At 36.1% G+C, this 22281-nt stretch overlaps 1 protein-coding gene across 1 annotated transcript in view; it reads right to left on the reverse strand.

Annotated features, from left to right (window-relative positions):
- Positions 1 to 2193: 2193 nt before the first annotated feature.
- The window catches only part of bma (SCY1-like protein bma), a 43698-nt gene continuing 23610 nt past the window's right edge, over positions 2194 to 22281 (reverse strand). Inside the window, exons 3-18 of the mRNA XM_046616965.1 lie at positions 14940 to 15074; positions 13985 to 14197; positions 10622 to 10742; positions 10275 to 10370; positions 9151 to 9296; positions 7937 to 8067; positions 7719 to 7833; positions 7493 to 7638; positions 7230 to 7383; positions 6879 to 7128; positions 6175 to 6343; positions 5878 to 6059; positions 5480 to 5536; positions 5012 to 5259; positions 3917 to 4063; positions 2194 to 3373 (exon numbers count right to left, since the gene is read on the reverse strand). Of these exons, the coding sequence (XP_046472921.1) occupies positions 3347 to 3373; positions 3917 to 4063; positions 5012 to 5259; positions 5480 to 5536; positions 5878 to 6059; positions 6175 to 6343; positions 6879 to 7128; positions 7230 to 7383; positions 7493 to 7638; positions 7719 to 7833; positions 7937 to 8067; positions 9151 to 9296; positions 10275 to 10370; positions 10622 to 10742; positions 13985 to 14197; positions 14940 to 15074 (2337 nt within the window). The 3' untranslated portion in view covers positions 2194 to 3346. The remainder of the gene's footprint in view (positions 3374 to 3916; positions 4064 to 5011; positions 5260 to 5479; positions 5537 to 5877; positions 6060 to 6174; positions 6344 to 6878; positions 7129 to 7229; positions 7384 to 7492; positions 7639 to 7718; positions 7834 to 7936; positions 8068 to 9150; positions 9297 to 10274; positions 10371 to 10621; positions 10743 to 13984; positions 14198 to 14939; positions 15075 to 22281) is intronic.

Genomic DNA, 22281 nt, shown 5'->3' on the forward strand with positions numbered 1-22281 from the left:
GCAGACTTAAGGCCGAAGCACAAAAAATTATAGAGGCCATAGTCAGAATGAAGAAGCCACATGACTCGACTGGACTTTCAGAATTGCACATGATCTAAGGCTTCTGGGCTTACAACCTCTATAGTTTTATATGCTCCAGCCCTTACTCCAGAATGTTACTAGAGTTACTGCATGGAATGACAAACATAACCTCGATTTGGTACTTGACGCGAAAAATTTGAGAGCTTATGTCCGCTTTCGCATAAGTTGGCCACCATGCCTTACAGACAAAAATATTGCCACTGTACGATTTCACTGACCAATAGAGTCCAATTCTCTTGCGCATGCTAGTCGGTCATTAAGCCTGTCAACCACAATGGGTGCTTTCCATTTACTGACTCAAATCGACTTGTGTCGCTATTTCTGGTGTAACCGGCCAATCTGGACAAAGGAATGCACCCGAAATAGCAACACGAGTCGACTTGAGTTAGTAAATGGAAAACACCCAATATGTTGCGTTGTGAATTTGAGATCATAGAGACTACGCAAGGAGACCGAACTCCATGTAAACCAATATCTGTGTAAAGTTAGATGTCATCAGCGTTCCGTATGCACCGAAGACAGTAGAGGGGGTATAAGGCGGTTGTTTGAATTGAAGACTTTCTACCAATCTCATTGGAAAATCATCGATCGGTCGATACATGGTATCCCTGCAACCAATGACACTGCGGTGCAACAGGAACCCTCGCGACGTCACTGGTACAAAAAATAAATCTAACGTGTACAATCATCGACGTAGAGAATGGACTGCGAAAGCAGACCAAAAATGTGCCCGCCGAATGGAAAGAGACAGACAGCAGTACGGGCCTATTTGTGTCCTTGTTTGAGCCATGTCAATGGGATATTCAGCGGTCTTAGAAAGAGACAGCGATTGGCACTGACAATAAGTCTCTAGTTTCTATGGGTACTAATAATGCTGTATCTCGCTTGCACAGCGGTGGACATATTCCGTGCATTGCTTAGGTAGGGAACACGCGGTCCATTTTCCATGTCGATGTGTACGATTAGTGTGACAAGTTCAGTCAATTCTCCCACTTGAGTTCTGTCTCATTGTGTAGTCTCCATGATTTGAGACGTTCAAAATATGACTTTCAACAATAACCTCGAAATGCCTGCTCGTATTGACAGTCCGCATTAAGGTCCAACCTGACAGAGTTAGTTAGCCTGTTAACGCATGGGAAAACTTGACGCTCGCATGCTCGGACATTCAGTTACCTGCGACTGCCACAGTATTATATATCGATATATGTACGCATAACATATACCTATACATGTAGTGCAATATACGTATTTCTGCCGTTATGCCATTGAACTACATTTATGGTCTGATTTAGTTAGTCATTGAGTTGAATCCCTTCGTATTGTCTATGCTTGTTACATTGAAAAAACGCTGCTCAGGTATACGGTATTCTACCTACATCGTTCGCGGTAAAATTCGGAGAAAATAAAAAACGCAATTGTCGGAAATCGGATTGTGCAATATACATATGTGCGTCACTTTGCATCATGGATTCGTGAAAAAAAATATTACTCGAACAGATTGCGAATGGTTTGGAAGGCCGTAGAGAAATAGCTGGCATTAAAAATTTCAGTCCCACTGAATTCAATTTTGCCTATCGAGGAATTACTTTTAAAAAATTTATAGATATACTATTAAAGTGTATAGGCTATTGTTAACGTAGCTATTTTAAATATACTTTCAGCGAGCTTCGACCAAATTATGTATAAAATATATTGGTTCTAAAAATTTTTAAATGATAGTCAGTATGCCTATTGTACAATCTATATAGTATTTATAATATGTGCCATTATATGTAAACATATAATTGTAACATAAAAGCTTCCGCACCCTTATTATAAAAGGAAAAATCGTATTTCCAATCTATGTATCCTGCAAGTGATATTTAAACAAAATTATTATTCGATTCTGATTTTCGTTCGAGTATACTTTCATATTAGAGCCGTAATACAAAATCTGTATTTTAACCCGTCGTATTCGTGCAAATTTATAGTTGTATAAAAGCTACCTTAAGAATTAATGATTGTTGATGCAGTAATCATAATATCATAGAATATAGCAATTGACAATACATGTATACATATTCATAGATTTTTTTCATCACTGCTAAATGCGGTTTGCGAGAAAAAACTTTGCGCGTATAATATATGATATACAATATAAGAGTTCGACTAACAAGTCGAAGTTTTTGACTAGACATTTATTTTTATCTTATTCCTCACTATTAAAGCTTGAGTAATTAGGACATAATAGGCTGTGTAATAGGCCAAAGACATATTTGTGTTACACACATAACACAAATATATAATACGTGTAGGGTTCTCACGCAGAGTTGAATATAAGAATAAGAGACAGTCACATTAATTTATACTGAAATTGACACATTTTACTGGCAGGCTTTGGAGGGGTAAATGTAACTTTCCTGTCAGAGGTTTCCCTGATATTTCATACTTCATGCCACTATTAATACTCACGTAATTTCTATATCTGATATTGAATATTAATTTGTATATCAGATACAAGTTACTGCAGCCAAACAAATCAGTAATTGTCAGATACGATTTCCAGTAGATGAGCTAACGAAATAAGTTCGACTGTTTATTCTTTCTTTTCCCTATTTGAAAGACGCAGTTCTTTTAGAATTTAGATTTTTCATCTTATCAATTTATTATTTTATATACCATAATATGCTTATAATAAATACCTTTGCGATTCTGATCTGGATATGCATCGTCGTTAGGATAAGGCTACTAGAAATATACCCGCCAAGAAAATAACACTGTACTTCTTTTATGTAACATCCATGATTGGAGAATTCCGCGTTTTAATGTGCGAAGCCCGATATTTGTTAGACAATTAAATACATGTCACAATTAAATGCAACGATAATTTCGGTAATTATGCGTTAGTGACGTGTCAAAATCAATAGAACTATTGCTAGTAAGCGTACATAATATTTATCGGTAAATATAGAAACATGCAGGTAGCAGCCTTATCCTAGATGTAAAAGTGATGGCAAGCACTGTTGACAAAAATCTTAACATTAAATTGAAGTAATTATATTTCTATTCGCTCCCGATTCTTCGCTTGATAAAAAATGATGAAATAATTATACAAAACTAACTCCCGGGTATTTATCATCCGTCTCCAGGAATCTTATATTGCTATTGCTTTATGCTATCCATTCATTTCATGCTTCAGATGTTACTCACATTTTGTTGTTTTGGACTTGAATTCATACGAAATATCCATACGAATGTAACAAATAGCTTGTTGGCACGTACGTCTTTATGAACGTCCAGAGAATAGTTGATACTGAAACAAACAAAAAGTTAACATTGAAACACATAATGCCGTGTTAGATTTCTGAGAAGAAATTATAAGCAGTTGACCATTTCGAAAAAAAAGTAGTACCACAAATCTTACCGTACAACGCTCTTTAAACTGACTGTCCGATCTAACTCCTCAAAACATAAGATATTACCTATTATATTAACTAGGGTCAATTATTTTGGATCGGCATATACTTCGGGCTGACATTGGTTATCGCTGTTCGTCACATGTGCAGTCGATCGTCCACTTAAAAGTATGACGAAGGTAAATTTCAGCGGTGCAATGTTATAAAAATATCGGGAACTCTCCCATCATAATTCTCTAACTGTACAAATAACGAGACAGTGTTTCTGCAATAGTATCAAGGGTACAAGGGATATTCGTATAAGAAAGGTTGGCAAAGGAGCATAGAGATTCTTACACTGTAAACAAGGGTCAGTGGGAAGGCTGTCCCGATGGCTGGAGTGATGGAGTATGTGTTGGTGGCCCATTGAGGTTGAGGCAGATGGGGGGAAGTTGTCTTACCATGCCGGAGCCAAACTGGTGAAGCAGCCCGCTGCCTTGCTGCGAAGATGTCGACGACACGGATGGCCGCCGAGTGCCACGAATGCTGTTCATGCTTGAACTTAGCAGATATGGAACACTACTACTTGTGATCGGCATACCACCACCCTGCAGTGTTTTCAATTAATCTCTTATTTATGTCACACATCTTTTAAGAGTACCTATGGCTATACTTATTTAATTTCGTTTCATCATCAGGCATCAATTTCAAACGAGAGATTGGCCACATTTGAGGACAGTCGTAAATTGAGGGGAAAAGTTGTATTAGAAGTCACCGTGGACGGCTGTGATTTTACTCGAAATCACATCAATTCACATTACTCATTCGTTTGGTATTGGTTAGAAACTCGCAGACTTCGCGGAATCACTTAAATTCATGAAGTCTTGAACTCACGTGTAAACTTGGGAACAAAGTTACTTGGAGTCAGTACAGGAGTCACATGAAATAAAAAGAAGTCGCTTGAAGACAATTAAAGTTATTTGAATTTGATTAATCTTTCGATTTCATGAAATCACGGGAATTCGTGTGATGTTTCATGAAATCACAACAATTATTCTCTCATATTCATTTGATGTTGTTTTAAAAAGTTTGAATTCTACTAAAGTCGGGATTGAACTTGGAAAAAGGTTGGCTGGAATCGCTGTAGAGGCGACTGAAATTCATGTGTGACTTTGTTTGAAGTCACTGAATGTTACTTCAACTTGAGTCAAGTCTTCGAACTGTATGCAATGACAATGACATAAGTTCAATTGAAATCAGGTGAACTCGTTTACTTTTAATTGAAATCATGTCAATTCACATGCATTCACTTGGCGTGATTTGACATCGTCTGGGTGACTGGGTTCAATCGACGTCTTTTGATTCTACTAACATCAAGCCACTTGTATCGATGAAGGCTTTAAGTCGAGCGTACTGTCGGTCCCCGAATGGTCAACCTCTCGATTTGCAAAAAAATGACGATTGGTAACTTTACACACGGCTACATTTGGCCCCACCTTGTTCACTTATCTCCAGAACAAGATTAGTTTTTGTTCTTAATATATTTCACAAATTACCGTTGGCGGTGAAAGGTTAATATTTGACCCGCGCCGCTCTTGGGGCCCGGTGCTAGAATGGCGTCGAATTGGTAAACCTCCTCCCGGAGTACCGCCGGGTGAGCTGGCGCAAGAAGGAGCTATGCGTATTTTCGGCGTCATCAGGGTGTTGTCCGACAGCCGACGGTTCGGAAAAGCGTTTGCCACGCGCAAGAAATTTCCGTCGTTTGTAGAGGACGACGAACCGAACCACCAGCTTCCAAGCATGCCTAAAGTCAGAATCCACATTTTACACGAAGTGCAGAAAAACGGTTCATTTTTCCGCGTACTACGTGAAAGCATCAATTCGTAATAATCGATCCCCCGATGCTTCAAAAATTATAATCAAATTATTCCAGTCTTTGTATGATAAACGTTTATAAATATTATGATAGTATATGAATATGATATTATGATAGATTATGATAAATATTATGATGGTATATTTACCAGCCATGGAATTTTTTCTAGCCATATTTTCAGCTGACGCAGTCATCGACATTGAACCTAGGCATGAAGTAATAGCGTAATTAAAACCGCATTACGGAAAATGATTTAATTATTGTAAGGGCCATTTGTCGTGGTTGGAAACACTTATAATTGCTGATAAATGGCAGCTTGCTGTTTTTTCTATACACTGTATGAAATCATACTGTACAGTCGATCGTTTTGATGTTAGTTTACGCGCGTCTGTCGGTACCGTCAACCAATAGAAATGAGAAAACTATAATTTTCACTTTGTTGCGACTTGAAAAAGAGAATACAACTGCAACGAGAGACAATTGATCACAACGCACCTGATCAACTCATTGACGAACCGTAAATCGTTGAGTAACTTATAAACTTACCAATGGAGTTCTTTCTAGCCATGTCTTCGGCCGACGATGTTTTTCTCTGTTCGATACGGAGATTGGGAATGTTGAATGGAGGTGCATGCATGTTATCAGAGCTATATTGATGACGCAATTGGCGATGTCTTTCTGGACTCGGAAGCGACAGATTGTCCAATTTCAATTTGTTTCTTTGATTTCTGTTGGGATGATGAAATATTTACACATTTACACATCGATCAAAATCGCTGTACTTCGAACAAACTATATACGCTAATATAACCGTCATGCATCTTGGGTATAAGAACTTTTTACCTGTCTATGTGATTCAGCATTTCTTGTAACACTTCTAGGAGAATAGTAAATTGCTCTAAATTTAAAGCAGGATTTACTGTCTGAGGCAGCAAAGACGGCATTACGCGTGTTGCCATTAAATTTACAGAAAGTCCATATTTCTTGTCGTTCAACATCAGCCTATAAATGTCTGTAAAATCATATAAATAATAAGTCTACAATTCATATCAACAATTTTTCATACATAGTTTTGGACCTCGGTGTGCAAACAACTTTATGAAATTCAGCCTTCAAGTTGTAAACAAACTCTCTTTCAAACTCACAGTCATACCTTTTCCGTATAAAATAAATTAAATTTGCATAAACAGAAAGGCTTGAACGTATGCGAGTTAAAATTTTGAAAATCAGTTAATCATCTTTTTTTTCACAAGGATTTGAAATCGAAAATTTTAAATAAGGTAAAAACCGTCATACGGAACACCGAAATGCGTGATCGTGAGTTAGAATTATCGTCAGTATCCTCGGCAATACCGTGGGACTAATTTCGATGATAGTTCGAAATATTATTATAAAATCTTGGAATATCTTAGGAAAGAATTGATAACAAAAATCGCATTCTAGTATTGAATTTTGTCGTAGTTTGCAGTTTCTTACGGAATTATAATTTGATCCGCGTATGGGTCAACATTATACAAACCCCTGTACCAATAATATCATGCACTTACTTACAACCCGAATAGCAATTTCGGGCTCCTGAAGTTTGACCTCCCATAACAGAGGCAGCACTTCGTCGATAATTTGCTGTTTGTCAAGCCGCTCCAATATGCACTCGATGCACGACAAAACGTTCGACATGATTCTGACGTCTCCTGAATTCTTCTCAAATACTCCCTTCAATTTCGGTAAAACCATACGTCGTATGGCCATGTCATCTAGATATTCGGTGACGTTTGATACAGCGACCAAGGCTGCAGCCTGAAAAGACAGATTGCGTTCAAAGAGGGTCGCATGACGCCGAATCCACGCATAACGAATCACGTAAAATCATGCATATTTAATCAGCGAATAAAACCCACCTGGACTTGAGTCGTTGTACTTTCAAATGACGCGTACAGCATGGGCAAGACTTCTGATCGGATATCGTCACGCGGAGTCTTCTCCAATATTAGATGCAAATTTTCCAACAATATTACCGTAGCTTGTATCGATTTTGGAGTCGAGAAGACTGCTCTGCAATATTTATACACACCGGCATATACGTAATATCTTTTAAAACTCACTCTGAATCAATCGCTACATGAATGCATGAAACATACAATGATTACATCAAAATAGTTACCTGAATGTCGGTAGTATTATTGACTCGTATTCTTCAACTGTACTGTTTTGAATTATGTACAACATGGGCTGTAAGACTGCGGCAAGTACCTCTTGAGACTTTGACTCCAGTTGAAGGTATGGCCAAATATGTTGATACCATAGTTTCTGAAGTGAGGAGTACCTTTTTTCAATTAAATGCACCTTACCCAAATCGTGAATAATGGAACAACGATAGAAATACGTACTCTAGGAATATATGGAAGCACTTCCTTCAGAGTATTCTTATAGAAATGAGTCTTTTGGGTAGGGTCCTTCATATTTATCACATCGAGAAACTGAAGGGCATGGACAGATGGATCGCTGGAATGATCACGCAATTTTTTAATAACAAAATACCGAAGAACAATCAAAGACCAAGTGTCTGCGATCAATTATTAGGTACTTCTCAGCCTATCCAACAAACCTGAAATATTTTATCAGCGAGAGAAGTTGCGCTGTAGGCCGTTGTCTCCTGTCTTTATGGAGAAGCCTGACAACAGCTTCTTGAAGAGGTACAGGAACTCGTGGTAGAATGTTGTTCACATGTTCTTCTAGCTGAGACAAACATTCATGATAATGTATATTTGTGCGTGTACGAACCACGGCGTGTGAAGGATGTTTAGGACGTAAAGTCGGCTCAAAAATGTGGCGAAACAAAAACATTGCAGTACAACTCTGATTTATAAAGTGAAACTGAAACTAATCAAGTTAAATACAGTTTGAAGAAAAAGTACCTATGATTCAGAATAAAAATTTAAAACACTGTATTTCAATTGTATAATAAATGTCTTGGTATTCACAGCGTCAGAGAAGTCAAAATCATAGAATTAAACAAGAAATGTGGATTTTGAGGTGAAAGGTAACAGAATAATTGTACTACACCGAAGTTGTTAACATATTGAGGTCTTTAGATATGAAACCCAACGTTCGAAAACATTTTTTATGTCACAGGAACATTTTTAGTTATGTACATGTAACAAGATTAGCTCGAGTGAGCCTTTTTAAGCCTTTGTTTTATCACGGTTTTCTTTAAACCACCTTTTTAGCCTGACTGTACATCCCATACGTCCTTAAGATGCAACGGTGATATCGCGTAGGCAAACTGTCTTGAAAGCAACTACATTATATCGAAGAACCTTTAATAACTAATAACTGAAATACAAACAATACCAATAGATACCGAAAAGGAAAAGATGGCGATTAATTTCTATGAGAAAAACTGTCGCTTCGATTCGTGTAATCTATAGACCTAGCATTATTGGGAAAATCTATGAAAATTACTTTGAACTTTTCTCCGAATCAAAGGCCTTCCAATTTTGTGTGGAATACGGGTGTGTTGAATCAGCTAAGTGTGCGTGTTTTAAAATGTCAAACTTTGCAGAACAGAATTAACAACACTAGGCAGTTGACGCAAATTATACGGGAAACGTCTTTATGTCAATGCATAAAAAAGAAAAATGAAAAAATTCGTACGATAGTAAAATGGGCAAGATCTGATTCTGCCTGAGTTGACGTCAACTACCTCTCATTGTCAAATAACTATAGTACGCTAGTACAAAAATGAAAACTGTTTTACAGAAAGTGTTTTGGTTGTATAAAATTGGAATATATGTTTGATAATGTAGTCCGAGTACTCACGCCTTCAATTTGCTTTAAATAAGCAGAGCAGCTATGATTCGATTGAATCAAGGAACGACCTTGGTTGAATACCGCGCAGATGACCATTCCCAGGCTGAACATGTCGCTCAATATGCTACATATTGAGTCCTGTTGAACTTCCGGAGCTACGCGAACAAACGAATATATTTCTTCAAACCGACAGACGAATGGAGCAAAATACATCGGGTGATTGCAAAATTGTGATTTATTATCACACACAGGATTACACCCAGAATCGCTGTTTCGATTGAATTGTACAAGTAATTTTTTTAAATAATAATCATTATCACTTTTGCCATAATCAAGTAATCGGTTACACGTTACAAGTTACAGATATGTCTGTGGTAACGTATTGAACGGAAATGTATAATTTAGTTTTTATGTACCTCCAACGTAACAAACGTACTTTGGATGACATTTTTATTTTATAATTGAGGTCAAATAACACGCAAATTATGCTTGTATATTTTAACAAAGTCAAAATAAAATGATTTTATTTTCTAATCAGGGCAAAATAAAATACAAAACAGATTGGTAAATAAGTGTATCTAATACAAGGTTGGTAGTTTGTGCACAGAAGTACCGCGCGTTTCCGGGATGCGCACCATGAGGTCCACTCTGAACACTCTGAGCAACTCCGTTATTCATTTGTTAGCACGTGGCTGGGCGAAACTCCGAATTGCTCATTGTCAGTGAACCTGTACTCCGAATTGCCTATAATTAGGAGTCGTGTGTTGCGCATTTACGAAAACTCACGGTATATATCCATGATACTTACTACATTACATACAAAAATCCAGATACGTTCGTATAACATCTCTGTTGATTTTTGTAGATAATTCTCTGGACTAATGATATTTATTATATTCAGAAATTGTAATTGATTCAAATAAAGATACTTGCAGGTTCTACTACCCATTTTTTCAGTTCATGTAATTTGTGTTTTATTTTTCCCTGAATGAGAAAGATAAATGTAACTTGTACATCGTGTCGATTTCTTTCATTTTCAGTTAATGCAATTTGTGCTTTATTGCGCTCTATTTACAAATCACGCATCTTATTCCTGATAAAAATGTGATGAATTACAAGTGCTATCCCCTTACCAATATAATCGAGATTAGGCTGAGCCATTTTAGGCAGCCTAGACGTCCAAGGATGGCATGTAACTGGCTCCAGACCATCAATTTCGTTCACACGTTCTGCAGAATAAGAATGTATGTAGTTGAAGTTTGGATCGTTCATCGGACAATTTTTTTTTTTTCTTTTGTTCACTTAAAATTTCTTTCTTTTATTTAGGCAAATGTAGACGAAACGTTGATTCGTCAGCAAGTAAAAGTGTGGGAGGGTGGCGCAATTAATAATATCATCATTCAAAATAAAACTAAAAGCGACTGTAACTCTACGTGACCTCAATAAACTAAGTTTTGTATTTCTTGTCTCCATGTCGTACCAATAAAATCGAGACCAGCCAATTTCCAAGTGCCTTTTTTTGTAATCAAGATACTGCTCGGACACACGTTCCTGTGTAGAACGTGACCGCTGTAATGGAGGAACGATAAAGCTTCTGTTATCTGAAATCAGACGAGTATACACATTAAATATGCAACCATCGAGCTATAAGCTGCGGGTGAAGCGACGTAACTGTCAATTGCATAATAAATCTGTAATTCTATGAGCACATTGACTCCAAAACATAGCATTCGCGAGTCTTCTCAAAGGGTGTGCCGGGTTAAGAGAGGCCAAATGCCCGTGTTTGCGGATTTTCAAATTACCTGTTCAGAAATGTCTCATAGGTCAGAAAAACATCTGCCCAGCGGTTCGTAACTCAATAACCCCCTCCACCCTCTCCGGATGGTGAAAAATTACATTTCATGCATTCGATTTTTTGTCTCATTAGAATTTAAAATCGTTATATTTCAAGATCTAATCAATATAAAACTTTTTTTTTCGTCGTTCCATTGCTTCAAGTGTACATTATGCCCACGAATTATTTCAGATTATTGTGAGTGGTGCGCCACATCGAAAATTACGATTTTTACACTTTTTTGACACTCTGTCACTATTTTCGATCATGTCTGGGGAAAAATTTTTCCGAATAGTTTTAGAATATCGATATTTGCTGATTAAATATGACTAGGCCACCCTGTATATGAAAACATTAAGTTGATGAAATGACATATTACAGGGCTAAATAAAGTAAGTCATAATCACATTTATTTTCATTTTCCTCGTTGATCAATAAGTCAAAGCCAGATTTTCTAAATAAAATATAATACTAGTGATAATTATGATAATAATATATGGGATTGAAAAATTCTTGTACGAAAGTCATTCGTGACTGCATATCATTACGGAATATGTTACTCCTGGTAATTAGCAGTCACTATTTTGAATGAATATGTGAAAAAAATTTGTTTTATGCTGTTTTCCATAACTCTGAAAATATTTCTTGCAACTAAACATTTACAGTGGATGTCTTCATCAGCAATGGGATAAACATTTCCCACGCCAAAGAATTTCGTCATCATTTGCGCGGATAAAATTATTTTTGATAAGTATCAGCCGTGAGATAGCCGGTATACATGAGGAGCTACATGAGAGCAATATCTAATTGTTCGCGAACCATTTGTACAGATGCAACAGTACCCTTTAATTATGTCGATACCAGCATTATTCTTGCCGTAATGTATACATACAACACTTGTACGTTTTTGATTAATATGCCTTGATTTCATCAAAAATCTTATGATTCCAGGTTCTTCCTTCAGATAACTCAATAAAAGCGAATGATCTTCTCCAAGCAATTCTCTTAGGTGGGACATAAGCTGGAAAGGTTGATAGGATCCAGTGACGAGGACGAGATATCATCTCCACTTAGTAAATATTTAGTTATAAAGAATATTTACAGATTTATTGATAACAGCATAAAACTATTTCTTTCGCATAATTATTCAAAATAGTGACTGCTAATTACCAGGAGTAACATATTCCGTAATGATATGCAGTCACGAACGAGTTTTGTACAAGAATCTTTCAATCCCGTATATTATTATTATAATTAGCACTAGTATTATATTCAATTCAGACAATCTGGCTCTGACTTGTTGATGAACGAGAAAAATAAAAATAAAAAATTATTACGACTTAAAATGTGTACGTGTAAAAATTGTCAATTACGACCAGGCGCACCACTCACAAAAATCTAAAAAATAATTCGTGGGCATAATATACACTTGAAGCAATGGAACGATGAAAAAAAAAAGTTTTACATTGATTAGGTTTCAAAATATAACGATTTTAAATTCTATTGAAATTTTTTCGGAACCTTGGGACTGGCCCCTTGAACCCAAATTAATTCACATGAAAGGTCTTTTGGTAATGCATATCCATAATTTTTTCCATAAAGATCCGTCAATCGAGTCTTGAAATAAAAAATCGAATGCATTAAATGTCATTTTTCACCCTCCGGTGAGCGCAGCGGGGGTTGTTGAATTATGAACTACTGGGCAGACGTTTTTTTGACCTAAGAAACATTTCTGAACAGTTAATTTGAAAATCCCGAAACAGGGGCATTTGGTCTCTCTTAATCAGGGATACCCTTTTCATTCCTGCCAAGTTGTCATCAATCACGTTACTATGATGGTTCCGCTTCGTTCATATGATGCTCAGATAAGAGCATGTTCAATATATTTAATACGTCTTGAATGACACTTGTTCTTACGTCTGTGGATACATTTGATTGAAATTTAATATTTACAGACGCTCGAACCTTCCGAAAATTGACTGTCGAACTTTAAAATTCTATGTTGTTCAAGGAACTAAAAAAATACTAAAATCATAGAATTTTATTTGATATCATTGTAAGAATAGTGAAAAAGTCCTCTCGATATTATTCTGAAAACCTCAGGAAATATAGTGTGCATTGTGTTACACGTGGGGAAAGGGCGAAAAGTGAACGATTTCCGACGAATAGGTATGAAGTTTGCAGCTTTAACCGAAGTAAAGTGATGCGTTTACACGCACGTCGTCAGTCCGCACGTGTGACACATGCTATTTTTTGTAACACCTGTGAAGGAAAGTTTGATTTGAGAAGCAGACGAACGAAAATTCCGGTTCAGCAAATATTGGATAGTTGTAGTTGAACCGACTACACTCAAAGTATTCGATGTGTGGTTTTAACGAATATTCGGCTATCGGACAATAAATTTCCGAAATTCACCAACTTTCACAGCTGTCTACCCATATTCACCTTCTCAATTCTCGATTTTTTTATGTAAACAAAAACACGTTTCGCCCACTGCAAGAGACTGCTTGAAAAGGTAATTCAGATCTTTGAATTGTCTGGAAATGCTTTGGAAAGAAAAATTCGGCGAATGTTGGCGAGTTTTGTGAATGATCAAGATTTCTCTAAAAATAAATATGGAATTGAAGGAATACAGAGAGCTGAGACAGTCGTAAAGATAAAGTCAAAGTTTCTAAAGTTTAAGCATTAAAAATGTATTGATCGAACGGCTGGCTAAATTGCTTCGCCAATTCGTTTCAACCTGAGCTGTTCCAAAATTAATATTTATCAAGACATTTCAGTTTACTCGGGGGGGGGGGGGGGGTTTCGTGCTCAAATCTGGGGTTCTACGCGAATTAATTTGCGTGCAAAACGCCTGACATTGGTAGAAAGGTACCAACTTTTAGAGTATAATTAACTCGGCAGAATGTAACACCTTCATTTTAGGTTGAACGTTTTAAGTTGTATCCCATTGAACATTCATACAGTCAACGGTTTCATACGATTATAATTAAATTATAGATTTCCTACCTGTAATAATCCGTATTTTAGTTCTATATCAAGCATGTCATATTCTTTGGTATACATCGGACGAGCTTGTACATTTTGCTGAGTCGTAGTTGAGGATTGTGCGTTAGCGATTGCGGCTGCTTCTTGAAATGCAAGAACATTCGCGAGACTTGCCAAAACTGGTTCCGAGGCGAATGCAAGTGTCTCCGAACATTCTTCGACTGTGTGCATCACCTGATATTAACAAAATTCATTCAATTTCAATCACACGGTTTTATTGATCCCATTTTTTCGCAATTCTATGACACTATTCAGCGTATCTATTTTCATTACGTATAGATAGCTACAAGGAGTTGACAACTCGTTAATTTATGTGCACGCTAGTTCCCATGATTGCTTGATTTGAAATAATTACACTAACAGCTTTCAAAGACTTGAAAGAATTCGAAAGATGTGATAAGATTTCAAAGGATATCAGAGGACTTCAAATCATTGTCAAAGGATTTCAAAAAATTTCAAAATATTTGGTAGGATTTCAGGATTGTCATCTAATGTCAAAGGTTTCACAGATTTTAGAGATTTCTGAAATTTTCACAAGATTTCACAGGGTTTCAGCAATTTCAAGTGTTTTCAAAGATTTCAGAGATTCCGTATGATTTCGCAAGATTACCCGTGATCCCAGAAGATTTCCCAATATTTCGAAAGATATCACGACGTTTGAAGAGTTTATGGAGACTGCAAATGATTTCGTGACTTGTATAGACCAAATATTAAGAGTGGTCAACTCTCAAGCACTTACTTCATGATAAATGAAGTACATTCTCCATAACTTTTTGCTTTCAGAATGCTGAAAGCGAAGCTCTTTTACGAATCACGAGTTCGCAGTCAAAGCGACAATTCATTTCGCAAAAAGTTATAGAGATTCCATTGTTGCGCTGGGGAAGTAATTAAGTAATTAATTGAGATGGATAAGTACCTGCAAGATTTTTGGATGCCGGAAACGTTCCAGCTGACGAACACCACCTCGTAAAATTTCAGTGACCGTTTCTTTCCGCTTAGGTTTATGCAATTTTTCCGCCGATCGTTTCTCAAAAAGAAATATTGACACTTCCTGAAACGAGAGTTAACAGGTTATTAGAATGAAAATGAAAGTAAGGTCTGATGCGTATTCATCTCAAATATACAGAATGGTTAATCTTAATCGGCCGGGGCGAATGTCTCACATATGATATCCGAAAAGCTTTCTCAAATCTACATTATTTGTTTGCGATTTCTTTCACGCTCAAGAAATTCACATCCTCTATATAACCTCTGCATGCCGTGATTGACAGCTGAAACTTAGGGTGGCTGGCCTGCGTGAGAAGACAACGAAACTCGCGCATGCGTTCCAAGTCGTCCAATTTGCTATCTTTCGCTATTCCCTGTTGGTACAAAAAAAAAGTCCTAAACGAAACATGCAGGGTTTCAAGGGAGAGAGATGAAGCTGATATGGGTCAACTTGCGGATTGTGTATTTTTGAGATTTTACTAGTAACGTCTAATTTTGTACAGAGAACACACATCTTGGCTGTGAATGGTTGATAGCGAGATTATCGATGAATTCGAAAATATAAAAAAAAAAATTTACTTGGTTTTTTCATTTTCCAATTCATCTATTATCTCGCTATCAGCTATTCACATGCAAAATATGTGTGCCAAAACGCGCTTAAAGTGTTCCATTTGTGAACAGTGAGGAAAAACTAGGTTGGTGCATGCACAAAACTCAAATTTTATATTTTCCATATTAGGAATTTCTTCAGCGCATGCGCACTTTCAAATAACTTAATCTTACACACTGTGTCATTGAGCGTAAGTTACTTAACCCCAATTTTACCCACTGCAAATGGTATCTTCGGTGCTACAATAATCAAACTTTCCGAACAGATGTTGCAAAAAAAATCGTCTGTGAGACGTGCGAATAGGTGATGTTTTTCCTATTTTTAGGTCTTGTTACACAATATACTATCTTTCGACGTCTTCAAATTCGTCTTTCATCTCGTCACCAGCTTCCCATATCCAAAATACACATACTTATCTACAATAAAAACGTTACTTCTAAAATCTCGAAAATGGCACAATCTACTACTCGACCAATATCATCACGAACTTTCCCCCTTGAAACCCACCAAGTTTTATACACAACTTTTTGTTGTATTTTTTTTTTTCTTGTTTTTGAGATATTCGTCAGGAGTGATTGAAATGAACCACTCTGCACAATATGAACCTTATCGCAAGGTCATATAAAACTGTATAAGATATCGCTTGCATATTGTTTCCATGTATACAATAATTACTGAACAGGGCCAAGAATCTTCAAACAATAGAATGCATCCACTCTCTTATTTAGTTATTTGCACACATTGACCCACCCATTGACTAACCTTTTCTGTTTTTTACCTGTTAATTTATTCTTGATAAACGTTTCTTCAAAAATTGTTGAGTTATTCCAGAAAAATCAGTAATGTGATTTTTGCTAAAATCTAAATAAATTCTATGAAGTAAGACGATAAATCGAAGACTCAAGTTCGAGTATCATCACAGCTTCTTCTTTCTTTTCTATAGGGATTTGAATGTTTAATCTCAATAATTTCAAAATAATTAGCTATTGAATTTATTTTTTATTTTTTGTAAATTATTATTAACTTCTGAGATTCCCTGTGAAGAGTGGCCGCTAAAAAAGTTTTATAACTAATTTTGTGGAAAATTTAACACAAAAAATTTATCTTTGCAGAAAAGATAGAAAAATTTATATTTCCACTACCGTTTCAATCTCAAAATCATCGGCGCACATTGTAGAATTTGTGTACTCGATTATACAGCCATGCAAATTTCTTTCGAAAAACTGCTACATGGATGTGTTAATGTATTTCCGACGTATTTTAGCGAGCTGAATATGATATCATTGCCCGTGTATTACCATCACCTCAGGAACTCGAAATATTACTACCAGAAAATTATATTTTTTACGAAAATGACATTTTTTTACTCTTATTATCTCCCAAACCACTGCATAAAGTATAGTGAAAAAAATTTTATTACGTGCTATGGCCTATAAGATGACATACTATTTATAATAGAGACAATACAATTCCAAAAGGGCAATTTTCGTTCGAGATGCCATTATTCAATCGAAATATTTCAAAATCCTGAAGTGATGAAACAAAATAGATAATCCTATCGTATTCAGCGCACCAAATCAGGTCAGAATTACAGAAACTTATTCATAGATCAGTTTCTCGAAAAAATATTACCGGGCTGTGTAATTTAATGATTAATTATTACTTCTGGAATATCTGAAATAATTTGTAAAGAACAATACATGTAACAAAATTTTTTCTTCAATTTGTGGTGATTATTGAAATGAACTCATCAGAAAAAAAAAATCCAGAACGGTCAAGGTCCCAGACTAGATGATTTGGTCTAAGTACCTCATATGTGAGGAAAAATAAAAAAAATCAATCATTTGTCTATAACTCTTCCAAACTTTTACCGATTTTGATGGTCGACAACTCATAAGGATTGAGTGACAGACCAGTATTGATAATCTCCAAGCGAGTAAGTAAACAATACGTGGAGAAAGAGTTACAAAGAGATCCAAAACTACTGGACAGATTCACTTGCGTTTTTAATATGGTTCAGTGCTTCATGTTGTTTCGCGTGATGCTGTGAAGTTTTAGACATGAATGATCGGGTAGTTCTTAATTTGGAATCGGAAAAATTTTCGTCGTAATACCCCCAAACCTGTTTCATATGAACGAAAAGATTTTTCAATTTAAACGAAACGAAAATTGTATCCCAGGCGTTGACTTCCAGGTTGAAGACTTGACTTAACCGTAGTGGCCATTTTATTTAACTGAAAAGCGGGAGAAAAGCACTTATTTCCCGCTTTTGGAGCAAAAAAGTAGCACTTTTCTGTCAATAATGAGTTAACCATTTTTCAAGTCAATAAAGTGGCTACAGTTAAGTCGGCAATAAAATCCTATATATAGCACGGGAATAAAGCCGATTATTCCCTTGGATGGATTACTGTCTGAGCGAAGCGACACAGAGCTCCCGGACATAATCTTCGACATTATTCCCTTGTAACATAATGTACTATTAATTCAAACTGTTCATTTCAAAATATAAGTAATTTGGAAACGGAAAATGTTTTCTTTTTACCGGTTACGGAATTCATTCAGTGTGCTTTTTTATGAATTTACATATGTGGTTATCGTCATATCTGACTTTATTTAGGTACACTTGTAGATAATGAATCTAAGATGGCTAATTTTTTACATTAGAATACGTGTCAATCCAACAAGTCATTATCCCCGCGGTATTTTAAGGTTAGACTCGAGGATCACAGGTTATGTTATGTTTATTGAGATTGAGTTTGTTTGGCGCTCGGCCGGCTATGGCGCTGTAGGTTTCTCTGTGTTGCCAACATAACTGTCTAGTGTAAAAAATTAGCCGTCTCAGATTCATTGTCCCCAAGTGTACATCAGGATGACTTTTTACAAATTTTCGAAGTCATCTATTGCTTATCTGTTGTGAAGCTCTCACCTCTTTGCCAATGGAATCAATATTTAGTTACAGGGTTACATTGAAATATCTTCCTCAGAAATTCACTATAATGTACAGGGTGAATTTTTAACAGTGAGAAATGGCAGGATGCATTGTGCATGCACAAAGTTTGTAACAATAATTCGTTAGTATTATGTAAAGCTCTACATTTTCTGCAAATTTGAGGTTAACCGTTAGCGGCCACATGGGCTAACTCGTTACCCCACGCTGAAAAACCTAGTTGTACAAGACATATGGGTGTTTTGACTTCTAACCGATTGTTTCATGTTTGTTGGAGATTTCTTCAACATTTCTAATGATTTTTATCACACTTGTCTACTACCGGCAGATGTCGTTACTTGTATAAATTTCAAAGGTTTTAGATCTCTAATTTCACTGTCTGTGAGCCTGGTGTAACTAGTTACGCCGTGTGGCGGCTAAGGGTTAAATACATCGCGATCTATTATACGAGGTGCAGCTTGCGCAGTGGTTCTCATATTACTGTGAGACCGTACTGAAAAATAATTTGGGCTACATTTACACAAAAGCGCAATACAACCGACGATTTCTCACCATTGTGAATTCACCCTATGTGATACAGAATCGATTAGAATTTCTCGTGGCGACATTTTTTACGTTGGTTTACTTCAAACTGTAGTTGTCTGATTAAATATAAAGACAGGTTTTCAGAACAAGGCTGGTATTGTTCGATGTACATTTTTTCAACTCAATTTCCACTGAAAACAATTGGCAGTTTCGATAAATTCAACATTATCTATTCATAGCGCGGAGCATTTATTTGGAAAAAAAATGAACGTCATAAAAGTAGAATTTTTGCATAATATCGAAACTCTTGCAAATCCACAAAAATAGATCATCATGATCTTCTTGTTCTTACATTGATGAAGTATCTTGAACCTCGAACGGCAGATAAAGACAATTTCGTGAAATTTATCCCTTATGGCATGTCTAAAGATGCTGAGCAACCACAGTGATGTTTACAGTCCTTTTATGTATCGTCGGATCTCGCGGGACAATATCTTGCAGGGGCTTGAAATTTTGTTCAACGGATCTTGCGAGTGAGCTGCCGCCTTAATTACGTACTGACTACATGGCAGAATGCTAAATGGACCACTAGACGATCCGGATTCGTCCTTATATTATAATCCTCCCGATCTTCGACCTACACAGGACGAAGCCCCGAAGTATGGGTAGTTTATCATAAGAATTGAGCCGAAGCTTCCAAATATGATAACAACTTTAATAATTCATGCCAAAAATCTGACGAAAGTTAAAATAATTGCCAACATGCAATTTCCTTGTTCATAATCCCTCGTTGGAGTTCTCTACATGATGCTTCGGCATTGAATCAATCCAAAGCTTATAAATTATGAACAAAACTAAAACTCAAATTAATAAAACTGAATAAAACCAAAAAAAAATAGCTTGTTGAAAGAAGTATAAAATATTTTTAGAAAAAGAAGAAAATATTAAAGTAGAAGAAGAAGACTAGATGGCAAGGGTGGATATGTAGGGCTTCCAGAGCTTCAGAATTTTATATGTGGGACTCCCGAGCGACCGTCTGAAATACGATCATCATAAAACTGATAACGGGAGAACGGTTACTGCGTATACTCTTTAAGGATCTACCGTGTAAACATTTATACAGGACATTGCATACCAATTTCACCTGATTTGCATATCACCTTTTCAAACTTGGTTAAAACTGCTTTAGGTAATAGAATCACCGTCACAATACCCTTTTTCGGTAAAACCGTTTTCATTTCATAACTCTGAAACTCTTACATGAAAAAGAAACGAAACATAAAGCGAGGGTATTGGAAATTTTACGATCACCCCCGGAAAGTTTTCAACCAAATTATTAAATGTAAGGTCGAAACCTGGTCGGATTGGCATGAAACGTTTCTTATTTAGGATTCACGTGCAAGTAAATACACGTGACCATACAATTAATAGTGGATTATAGTTGTTACCAAAAGTTTACCGAATACTATTCCAAATAATTTATGCAGATACAGTGCCTCACAAAAGTATAGGTATACGTCAGGGTTAAAAATAAAACTATTCCTAATCAAAGTGTAATAAGATATTTTCATTATTTACGGTATTCGTTCTTCTAGAGTTCTTGGTTCGAACTTTTCACACACAAATTATTATTTCAACGCGAGCCTAATTGTAAGTAAACAAATTAAAACTATGTTTTCAACTCTAAATTTTGCTTGGACAAAAGAATGGACACACTATGCTTAAAAATATTTAAAATCTTGTTGTGTGTAATTTCAAGACGATCTGACATTGAAAAATCTAACTTTTGAGTTACATCAGAACCAATTTTATTCCATTCCTTTAACAGAACTTGTTTCAATTGAGCTTTCGTAGAGATATGATGTTTCCGCATGCGTCTACCGAGTTCTTCCAAAAGATTTTCAAGTGGATTCAAATCTAGTGATTGTGGGTGAGTTTCCAAAATGTAAGGAATATTAAACAAAATCCACCGGCGTACGAGATAAGCTATATGTTTAGAATCGTTATCTTCCTGGACGTAGAAGTTATTGCCTAGAACCAATTTTTCATCAGATTGTTTTACGTTATTTTTCAATAAACTTAAACATTTCATTTTAACCATATTTTCGTCGATAAACCCTAACGATCCCTTTCCAGAAGCAGTCGTACAACCCGATACTAGCATTTTTCCACCCCCTTATTTGAGCGTAGTCTGCACATTCTTTTGATTCAACTATGCGTTAGGCCTTCCCTACAACAAAATTCTACCATCCGGTCGGAAACGATTATATTTACTTTCATCAGAAACTAGTACTAAACGCCAGATTGCATCATCTTTGAGTAGATACTGTTTTGTGAAATGTAATCGCTTTTTTTATTCACATCACTAATCCATGCTTTCTTCCAACAGACTTCAGCATTATACCCAGTCTCTTTGACAGCCCTACGTATGGTCAACTTTTTCTATCCTATCCTTAAAAGTTGTATTCATAGCTGTGTTGATCACGCCTTGGGATTTTTTTTAATTGTTCTCAGAATAGTCGCTTCGTCACTCTCACTTAACTTGTCTTTCAACATTTTGACCACATACTTCGAATTATGTAACGACTTCGTCCAACGATGTTTGCTATTTCTTCATAAGATTCATCAGTTTCATATGAATTCAATAGTATATTGTGTACACGGGGCGTAAAGTCCGCTGACCCTTAGGTGCACACCATAGTGTTTGTAACGAATGTATGGATTTATGCATTTTTTGGCATATTAAGTGATATGAACGTTTTCCGACATGGCAACCACGTAGTTATTAGAATATTTGAAAGAATTTCGCTTATTGAAAAGAAAAAGTGTGGGTAGATATTCGTTAATCAGTTTTAGTAGGAAAAAAAAAATTTCATTTCAGTGTTCATATTTGGTTTTTTAGCTCACAATTTCAAACACGTTATAAGTACATAAACACAGGTTATCTCAATTGTTGATAATTTAACGTGGCAGGCGTATTTAATTTTTTTTTTTCCCCGCCGGTTCAAAAACGGTCACGTTAGTCAGAATTAGCAAAAATCATACGTGCGTTGCAAAAAATAATTTAAGTAAATAATTGATAATAATTAAATATACGCATAAAATCATGATGTTTTTGTTGTGAAATCAACACTGTTAAGTATAAGTTTAGTCTAAATATGAAGCTGAAAAACCAATTATCTGGCAGTA

Source organism: Neodiprion pinetum, chromosome 3, assembly GCF_021155775.2.
Source record: "Neodiprion pinetum isolate iyNeoPine1 chromosome 3, iyNeoPine1.2, whole genome shotgun sequence".
Lineage (NCBI taxonomy): Eukaryota > Metazoa > Arthropoda > Insecta > Hymenoptera > Diprionidae > Neodiprion > Neodiprion pinetum.